The 11,165-nt window shown below is 39.9% G+C and overlaps 1 protein-coding gene across 1 annotated transcript in view; it reads right to left on the bottom strand.

The window, feature by feature from the left end:
• The window catches only part of tgfbr2l (transforming growth factor beta receptor-like), an 84,294-nt gene that overhangs the window by 37,485 nt on the left and 35,644 nt on the right, over nucleotides 1-11,165 (bottom strand). The window contains exon 2 of the mRNA XM_069935285.1: nucleotides 2,415-2,568. Coding sequence (XP_069791386.1) covers nucleotides 2,415-2,568 — 154 coding nt within the window. The remainder of the gene's footprint in view (nucleotides 1-2,414; nucleotides 2,569-11,165) is intronic.

The raw sequence follows: 11,165 nt of genomic DNA on the forward strand, positions 1-11,165 counted from the left end.
TAAAGGCAAAAGTTTATTCAAATATCACGGAAATATGAATTGAAAAGTTCACACGATTTGCTTTTACTCATTTGCAAATCTCAAGGAAATGTTTGTGCCAGGTTATTGAGATACATTTGCAAATAGAAGGCAATTAGTGCAAGAGCTTTGTGTGGGATTTCTTACTGCAGTGGTTCTGGGGCAAATCTGAGAGGTGAAGCAAAAAGATTTACCATGATACAGGAGAGCATTTCACCCTAGATCATGTTGCTGAATTTCTGCATGTACTGCCTGTAGAGCGCGTCAAAAAAAAATCAAAGACTTGTTGATCCAAACCAAGGCTTTTATTAACTAGAAGACTGGAGCATATCACATGTTGGTCGACCAGTCCAGAATGACCTGGTGTGGCTAGGAGCAACCCTTTAAGACCTGCCAGTAGGCGTGGCTACACTCTCAGCCAATCACAATCATCCTACACTCCAATCTGTCCATAGATACATTGGTGATAGAATCTGTACTATCACACAGCCATTCTCCAAAATGGTTGCCTTTCCACTTTTTTTTGCCGGCATTGTTCTTTCCAAATGAAATCAAAAGGGAGGGGAACATGTGTACAGCATGAAGATTTGGTACTTTTCTTTGGGAAGGTAAAAGTAATTTAATCATTTGAAAGAAACACAGCAAAGAATTAACTGTTAAATGAAATACTTGCACAATAAAGGTTGCTCATTAGAAAGAAAGTAAGTGGAAGCAAAAATTGCTTTTCTACAAATCAACATTTGCTGGGCCTCTCCTGGTATTAGTTATGGAGTAGCAATGACAGCAACATGATTAAATCATGAATATGAAAAAAATTAAAATGAAAATATGGAAAATCCCAACCACCATATTAACATCTGTGCTTTGCCCTTCAATTGAACTCAGTTGCATATGGCAGCCATACACAATTTGCAAATCTTTACTGAGATTATTCACCCCTTATCTCATAGTAACATACGTTAGAACACAGAAGGTGAAATGGGAGTGATTCTTCCTTTCTCTGCCTCTGCTTTTCCCGTTGTCATCCAAAATGACAGCTGGATCTATGCGTTGGGCTCGACTACTACTAAATTGCAAATCCTACTGAGAATATTGAATTCAGAAAATACCTTTAACTGGTGTCATTTGGTACAAATTCATAAAATTATAATTAAAAAATATTTTATTTATTAGTCAATAAAGTAATAACCATTACAGAATTAAAATTAACAAATTATCAAAAAGCAATTTACATGGTTACATAGAAAGAAAAGCTATAGAAGCTAAAATTTTTAAAATCTACAACCTCCCCCTCCCCCCACACCCCCTCTACCCCTCCCCTTAACCTAAATCTACCCTCCTATTCCCCATCAAAAAAAAGAGACAAGGAGAACAACTTCAACCATTTATTTAGTATTCAATGTGGAGATCCAGCCGCACACGACCAGTTTCAGATTTTCAAATTAAAATAATCCAAATATGGGCTCCAAATCTTTTAAAATCTATAATATTGATCTCTTAAGTTACAAGTTATCTTCTCCATTGGAATGCATGGCCTCAAATCTGATTGCCACCTTTGTAAGGTAAGCTCCATCTGATCTTTCCATGAAACAAACATTTCTTTGCTACAGCTAAAGCCAATCTCAAAAATGCCATTTGAAATTTATCTAAGCCATTACAGTAAGGTCCCCAATTTTAAAAAAAAACTTTGTGTCTAGAGAAAAATATATTTTCAAGATTTCCTGCGAACAGTCTCTTCAGTTAGCCCAAAAACCTTTAATCTTATCACATGCCCAAACTGAATGCAAAAATGTACCCTTCTGCTCATTACATCGAAAACAAAAATCTGAAGCCCTCAATTTATATCGTTTCAAACTTTCAGGAGATAAATTTAAAAACTGTAAATTCTTAAGAGCTTTATTTTCCAATATTAAGAATTTCCATGTGTGCTGAAACTACTAAATGATCATTTTAGCGTTTGAAACACTTTGGTACAATGGAACATTTTAATCTGCAGCAACTAATTATTATTTTTTGTGTTTCACATTCTGATAACAGCAGTTTCCAAAACCAAATTCAATATGTGATTAATGTACTTTAGTGGGGATATTGGGCCTTTTTTAAAACCCCTTACTTGAGCCTTTAGTTTCTATTGTAAAAATATTCTGGAGAAAGTAGCTACCAGTACTTTAAATTTCAGAAAATGTTAGCCACTTGAATAGCAGTCCTTCATCACAGGTCAACCATAACAATGAAAAGGAATGTTGACAGATAAAAGCCTTGGGCTGACAAAGAACAAGACTGTCTGTGACAGGGAAGTTCCATTTCCATTTGTGGGAATTGACACGTCATAACTTCAGATTATACAAACAAAAGGCATTCAGTGCAACAAATCTGAAACTACAGGCAACACTTACCATATAGCTACACATATTTCCTCTGAGCTCACACAATAAGAATTCAGTGTACAATTGCTGTAACACACTTTGTCTTCGCATATTGGGTTAGTATAGTCGCACCACTTGCATAAGTTTGTCTCCAAGAAATTTGCAATGACAAGGGAATTTAAAACTGCAAAACAAAGAATTACAAACTTCCAGAAACAAGAAATCCACACACAGTCCCTGAGCATCTGCAACAGAATAGATTTTAAACAAGAGCCTCCCAAACATCATGCACCATGTGCCCACTTCCAGATTTAATAACTACATCTCCATGCCTAACTCAACTGTTGTCCATGGGTCGGGAGCAGCAGTCACATTGGCAGCAAGAGTTAGCTGGCATCATTGGACCCAGCAATGAAATGACAGGTTGATCCTGCCAAGCAGGGTGGGTGAAGCACTTAAGCAGCACATTTTAAAAAAGCTGCACAGGGTAGTGGCAGTAGCAGAGAAGCTGACCACCTGGACATAGGAGAGCCATTGGTGTCTCCACTGATATTCTAGGAAGATGGTAACCCTGAAGGCCTGCTCACCCTTTCGAGAGATAATCTCTTTCACCCCCCCCCCCCCCCCCACCCCAGGGTCCCGTAGAAGGCAGAAGATGTCAGGGACGAGATGAGGTCACACAGTTCAGGCAGGGCTAAGATTTTTATTGTCAGGCTTCTCCTTCCTCTACACAAATTACAGGCCTTACCTGATACCCAATGGCAGCAGCAGGTGCTATCCCAGCTAGCTAATCAATCCAATCGATTTAGAACTAGAATTATTTATTGGTATCACAGTGAGGCACTTTTTGTGTGCCATTCAAAAGCTAGCAGAGAGTCAGATTTGCACTGTGATTTGCAACTTCCCCTATATCACTCCCCTCTCCCTATGAGCACTTCCAGAGATGACCCCTAATTCCATGGCACAGTTTTGGAGCTTCTGATTCCTACACCAACATGCTTTACAGGACCTGAATCTTTTTGTATGAAAAAACTCTCAATGATATTTGCATTTAAGCTTTCGCAATTATGAGTCCATTAAAATGAACAGGATTGTAACACAAAAGCAGAAGGGGAAGGAGAAAATGATGTAGTTTTAAAGGTCAACGTTAACTTAAATGGTACATTTTACACCTGCCCCTACCCTCGGCAGCAAGGGAGCAGAAGGAAAAACAGAGAAAAGGAAATTTGAGAATAGGCGGATTAGAAAGTGATTGAGTCGAAGTTGTACCTAAAATTATTTAGAAAATGGACACCATAGATTTGAAAAATATACTTTTATAAAGTTAATAGGAAATATGTTGGTATCTTAGATAACATTAAAAAATCCAAAGTCATCTACTCAAATCAAATCAAAATTTGCAGTATTTATCCAACAACATATAATGTAGAGTTTTACATTGAGCATACAATGGATGATTCCAATATTTAAAAAAGTGAACTTCCAATTTAATAAAGCTTTAGGCACCTTCAGGATAAAGGGATGATATTGACATTATCAATATCAAAAACCATTTGAATTATTAAACATAACAAAACTCCCGGGACTTTTTCAGTAGAAGCCCATAACAACGAATAAAAAAACCAGTTTGCATTCCAAATCTGCTAATCTTTTATCAAAACACTTGGGGCTAAAATTGGATTTATGCCAAAAAAAGACCCTTTAACGAATGACCATCCTATTTTATCAAGTGGCCACATTTTCCTTTACATTGACGTCAACAGAAAAAGATAAATGGGTACTTGATAAAATAGACTGGCTTTTTGTGAGATTTAAGATTCTTTTATTGTCATGCAATAAAACAAAAAAAAATGAGTTATTACACAATTTCCTTTCATTTACTGTAAGGCAAACAAAGATTTGCCATCAGCACAAATTGTCTGGCATCCATTACAGTCAGAGAAAGAGAAGCAAAAGAGAGTCCCCCACCCCCCCCCCCCACCTCACCGGAGTCACTGAGCATTATGGGTTCACCTCCAGCACTCGGGCAGCCTCTACAACCACACAGCCTTCAGTCCAAACCATCGGCAACCCGAGCTCCAGATCCAAACCTCTGATATGATCTGGAAGCCCTCAGCATCTCAGTTCCAACACCTGGTCCCCTTCAGCCATTCTCAGTCTGGTGATAGTACCTTGACTGCAGTCGCCAGCAGCTTACAGCCTGCATGGGTTTCTCACCTAGAGACACCAACAGCACACCGCCTAGGTGTTCTTCAGCCTCAGAGACCCTCACTGCTCCGCCTCCATCGTCACCGTCCTGTGGGGTCGTCTCGCCTGCTTGTCCTTCTCAAACAGGGGGTGAGGATATTAATGGAAAAGGAAATGAATACAGTGCAAAGCAGGTGTGAGCTGATTTCCCACCAATGGAAAACAGTGTGAACGTTATTACAGCACCAGTGATTTGGTTTCGAATCCAGCAATGTCTGTAACGAATTTGTATGTTCTATCTACATGGGATTCCTCCAGGTACTCTGGTTTCCTCCCACCCTTCAAAATGTACCGGGGTTGTAGGTTAATTGGGGAATTTTGGGTGGCAGTGGGTCATGGACCAGAAGGACCTGTTACCATGCTGTATGTCTAAATTTTTTTTTTAATATATAAGTCAAATTTAAAAATCAATTCAACCTCTTAACTGCATTTGTCTGTATCACTCTACTTGTTCCTTGCTTGGTTCAATCTTCTTCTTGTGAGGAAATCAGACAGTTTTACATCAGCAGTTTCTAAGAGGAACTTGAAACAGCATGAGAGTGCAAGATTGACTAAATTAGATTATAGTATTTTGTCAGAAGGAACATTAACTCTCGGTGTAAAATGTTCCAACCCCTCCCCCACTCCTACTACTACCGCTGCATTCTGACTGCCACATCATTCATATTAACTCTAATTAAATCCAGATGATGCTTTGCAAATTAAGCTTTCAGTGATTTTAATAAAGCTGCACGAACATAAAAGGAATGATTGTGCATTTATGAAAAAGTTCCAGATGTTACTGAGGCAAATCCAAAACATCAAAATATAAACTTCAAAAACTTTGGATGAGACAGTGTTAGAGTGAAATAAAACTGATTAAAGACAGTTCATTTTTTCCAACTAAAATTGAACTCATGCCTTCCTTTCATAAGCCAAATCTAATCGTGGATTATGTTTCGAAACAAAAACATGAAAATGGGATTGTTGCCAAAGTTTATATAAACATACTCTTTACTAAAAGTGCAAGACTTATCCAACCCAATGTACATATATTAAGTGACAAATAAGTGCATTTATTTCCTGCATTTACCTTTGTATTGCTCTTAGAACAACTTTTCTAATCCCCCTGTTAAATATATAAATTTACTAAAATACTTATTAAATTGCAGTATAACAATAAACAATATTGCCATTATAATTCCCCCGCCCACAGGATTATTTGTCTCCGTAAAACAATATACATACAATTTTTCATTCATTTATCACCTGCAGTGATATCTATTCTTTGGCTTGTCTTCGCGGACGAAGATTTATGGAGGGGGTAAAAGTCCACGTCAGCTGCAGGCTCGTTTGTGGCTGACAAGTCCGATGCGGGACAGGCAGACACGGTTGCAGCAGCTGCAGGGGAAAATTGGTGGGTTGGGGTTGGGTGTTGGGTTTTTCCTCCTTTGCCTTTTGTCAGTGAGGTGGGCTCTGCGGTCTTCTTCAAAGGAGGTTGCTGCCCGCCAAACTGTGAGGCGCCAAGATGCACGGTTTGAGGTGATATCAGCCCACTGGCGGTGGTCAATGTGGCAGGCACCAAGAGATTTCTTGGTGCACCTCTGTCACGGTGGCCAGTGGAGAGCTCGCCATATAACACGATCTTGGGAAGGCGATGGTCCTCCATTCTGGAGACGTGACCCACCCAGCGCAGCTGGATCTTCAGCAGCGTGGACTCGATGCTGTCGACTTCTGCCATCTCTGCCATCTCGAGTATCTATTAGCTTTGAATTAATTGTAGGGACTGGACCCAGTGTCATGCAGACAACATTCATAAACCAATCTCTGCTTTTCATTCATTGTGTGTTTCATTGGGTGAGTCGGGCAAGAAAGTAGGTGGTTTGCAGCAGTTAAAACTGGCCTACAGTGTGAGATGCAGAGAGATCTAGATGGCGAAGTGCACGATTTACAAAATATAAGTACGCAGGTACAGCAAGTTAAGTTGGAAAGTTTGAAAAATGTAACTGTTTATTGTAAGAAGTGAGAACAAAACTCAGCAATGCAGAGCATTGGGGTGACAATGCAAAATATTGGCCTTCATATATTTGAACCAACATTAATGTGTTGGAAACAGTTTACTGGACTAATACCTGAAAGGAGTGGGATGTGCTATAGAAAAGATTAGACAGGCTAGGATTTGTATCAGATAGAAATTAGAAGAGTGAGAGAGGGGAAGTTGATTGAAATGTACAAGATCCTGGGACATATTGATAGGGTGAATATGGAGAAAAAGGTTTTCTCTTGTGGCAGAAATTAGACCTAGGGATCCCTGTTTAAAAATAAGGTTTAACCTATTTAATAGGTTATGATTTTTATTTATTTCAGAAAGTTGTGACCTTTTGGAATTAGTCAAAAGATTGAGAAGCAGAATCTTGGAGTATTTGAAGACAGAGGTAGATACTCCATGAGCAAGAGGGTGAAAGGTTACTGCATCTAGAAAAAAATGCAGAGTTGAGGGGCTAAGTCAAATCTGAATCCTCATATTTGTGCACACTATCAAATCTGGCTTGCTGCATTTTTCTTGAGAGGCATGTGAAGTTTCTTGGGAGGTAAATTAAGCTTCTCTGGAAAAACATGAAAAATTGTGCAATACAGACAGTAGGCTCTGAGGTTGTTGGATGAAACATTGAGGGCTTAAGGAATGATATGAAAAGTGGGAGAAATGTCGTGCGTAAAGAAATGGCACAAAGGAAGAAGACAGTGGGAACAAATGGTGCAAAGGATCACTATGGATCTGTAACCCCATTGTAGAACCACAGAAGTTCACTGACCAAGCATCAGCAAACAAGAATCAAATATATCCCATCAGTGGCAGCCCCCACTTGAGATAATGTCCCATTCACCACATTCACATTATTCCCTTGCCAACAATTAGCTCTCAAAGGTTCCAGCGCACTCTCACAGACTAACTAATTTCTCTAACACTTTATAACTGCAATCAGCTGTCCAATACTTCATAACATTGCTGAATTCAATGTACCACATTTCTATTTCTTGCAGAAGATGTCACACTCCAAATGAAAGACAATGTTGAATGGTGGGAACAGCCAGGACCATAAGCTTCATGTTGGTCACCAATAGGCTTGGACAGATTGAGAATGAAGGAATCCGGATACCTAATCTTTCTCACCTCTATCTTTGTGTCAACCCTGATGTTCAGGCTGCATTATACACCTCTTGCCTTCACCCTTTCTGTGCCAAGGCCTTAGACATGCAGATTTTTAAAAAGTTTCAGATTAGGAAGGGGTTTGGAATAGGCAGATGGGAGCAGTTACAAGGGAGGGGATCAGAATGGAGAAAAGAGTGAACAAGGTGTTTATGATAAGCGAGAGAGAAAGGGAAGGGAAGGCAGAAGGCTAGATTCAGGAAAAAGAGAGAACAGGATTTAAAGATGGGGACAGAGGTGCTGTAGAATATAAGAGTGGGGGTGGGGGGGGGGGAAGCAATGGTAGGGGAATATATAAGCAAATTACTTCCCTAGGTTCTTCAAACCACAAATCAATTTTACACTGAGTAAACCTGATTAAACACATGATGCTCCTCTGACTGTGGTTCTAACACATCTGTATCCGTGTAAATGTTGTCAAAATGCACTTCAGTAGGATCTATGGTAATTACTTGCAGATTTGTTTTTTTTTGCATTTCTCCTGTATGCATTGTAGCTGTTTAAATTTCAGCTGCTAAAACAACTTCCTCACTGAGCCTTCATCTTCCATGGTCACCCTACTCTGGGAACTTTATTACTTTGAACAGATAGCATGCCAGCAACTGGAGATGGTTTGGGAAAAGCCAAGCTAAATAATGGAAAATTAGAGCTGATCTTCCATGTTCTACTCCCAGGTATGTTGGTTTAAAATACTCCAAATATTTCATAGTGAGATAAACATCCCAAGGCAACTACCAAAATATAAATACTGGGAGTTAAAAAGCATAAGAGTATTAAATTGGATAAAACTGTAAAGTTACATTAAGCTTGAATTGCACATTCAGCCAATGGATATCTATGAAGTTCAATTTCACGGCAGAAAACACCAACTAAAGTCAATTTCAGCTGTGCATGGCCGTGCTTTCACTTGTTAAGGGAGTGTCACAGATGGAAGATGTTACATAGAATTAGGAAGACTAATCAAAACTATGACAAAGCACAGGCAAAAATGATTAGCCCAATTTTCCAACCTCATATTCAACAATCTATCTGACAAAGTCCTGTTCTCACAAGGGCTCAAAAGAGTGTCCTCAGTCCACAGTGAGGACTCGGTGAATGTCAATGCAAAGATATTTACGCAATGCTGCAAGAAATAGAATGACCTCATACACAGGAGCAAAGTAAAATTCAGATTTATTGTCACAGTACATACTTGTCATCACATACAACCCTGAGATTCTTTTTCCTGTGGTCAAGGAAGAATGACCACTTATTGGTAGTGCAAAAAATTGTACTCAAGAAGATACGTACACATGTAAACAAAAAAAATGTAAACAAACTGTCTGTGCAATACAGAGAAAAAACTTAATAATGTGCAAAATTAAATGTTCTTAAATGAGTCACATGATTTTTTTTATACACAAACTTACCGTCTCTGATATCCCGGCATTGGTTGTTCACATAAGAACACCCAAAACTGCAAATCTCCATTTCTGTCCATGATTTTAGACAGCATACCACAAATAAAAGGGGCGGGATGTGTAATTCAACAGTATTAGCATCTGTGTCTAATGTCATGTATAATAGACCGTATTCAACAACATGTTAGACCCACATGTTTCTCCCAAAGTGTAGCTCAAAAATATCCCCCCGGTTTTATAGGCCAGGTTAAAATTAGAGTGATAATATACTCTGACAGTTACATTGGTCATTGCTGTGATAGAAAGTGTCAGGTCCACGAGAGATGAGTCTGGACACAAGGGTTTGCAATCAAACATTATTTTTATTAAAACACAACAATTAATAGAAGAGCGTACATACACACACAATTTATAAAAGAGCATGGGAAAATCTACTGCAAATATTGATCAAAAGAAGTGGATTTCAAACTTTTTCTTTCAACTCACATACCACTTTAAGTAATCCTTTACTAATCACTGCTATCTATCGTTGGGGGCTGTTGGTGGGGGAGCGGGTCAGTGGGCTTCAGACTATTCAAAGAGGACAAGCCCACAGACCAGTTTGCTCATAATCTGGCAGACTTGGTAGGGTTCAGATTAGTTTGTCAATATGCAGGCAGCAGGATAATCATCTCTCTTCACTGGTCTCCTCTCTCAGAGGTTCTGTGTCACTATAAGCTGCCACTTTTGATTGGCCCATGTTTCATTACCCTGCCCATGTTTCTACCTTTTAGTGGGATCAGTTGTGCATTTTGATAGGTCCTGGAGTAAGTTTATTGTCTGCATAGTGTGTGACCTTAGATTCACACCTTAGGGTTAGGTGTGAGATTTGAGATAGGGTTAGGGCTATGGTTCGGTTTCTGGTTAGGATTAGGTGTGGGGTTAGGGTTAACGACCAACAGCAGCAGAGAGCAGGCAGCAGACCGGCAGGACAGTGGGCTATGGGAGAGATCAGGGAGCACTGAAATAATTACAAATATGCAAAGAAAATTAGGGTACACAATACACTTTGACCCAAGTTGGTCCCAGAATGCCTGCAGTGCAGTTTAAACTGCAGGCGTTCTGGGAAAATGACGAGGTCTAGGAGGAAAAAAGTCGGAACTGAAATGGCTCCCTCATTCCAGTTCTGAACTTTTTACGCAGCACGTGTTCTGGGAAAATGGGAATAATCCCCGGAACACAGGAGCTGTGTTAAAAATATATTTTGTTGAGGAGTCTGATGGTGGAGGGGTAGCAGCTGTTCCTGAACCTGGTGGTGCAGATCTTGTGGCATCTATACCTCTTTTTTGATGTGAGCAGCAAAAACAGAGCTTGTGCTGGGTGATGTGGATTCTTGTTGATTGCTGCTGCTCTCGGAGAGCAGCATTCCCTGTAAATGCTCTCGCTGGTGGGGAAGATTTTGCCTGTGATGACCTGAGCTGGGTCCTCAGGTCTTTATGCTGTGGAGGAAGGATTTGATGGTGTCAACAAGGACATCTTCAAATCCTACCGCTCAACAACCATGTCATTAGCCTCAAAAATGTTCCCTGCAATACATTCCCATCCACAACAATATCTGTTAATCAAGATCCTGAACCTGCAGCTCCTCCAAGCTAGAGGACAGATCATGAAGGTACTGTGCGAATATAATTTAATGAAGGCAGCGAGCCCCAACAACAAGCTGAAGACTGCTACTGAAACTTGGGAAGAGGCCAACGGAAATGGTGGGCAAGGAAACAGAAGCAAGCTAAGTGCGTCGGCATTTGTGCAGGACTCAAACCGGCTCACACTCCTGGCCATTTTACTTGCAAATGTACAATCTCTGGAAAAGAAAGTGGATTACCTGTGGCTGCATCTGACCCAGAGGGAAATGAAGGGCAGCTGCACTCTTATAATGACTGGTATTTAAGGAAGTGTGGCTTTGAGACT

The sequence above is a fragment of the Narcine bancroftii genome, chromosome 4 (assembly GCF_036971445.1).
Source record: "Narcine bancroftii isolate sNarBan1 chromosome 4, sNarBan1.hap1, whole genome shotgun sequence".
In the NCBI taxonomy this organism is placed as follows: domain Eukaryota; kingdom Metazoa; phylum Chordata; class Chondrichthyes; order Torpediniformes; family Narcinidae; genus Narcine; species Narcine bancroftii.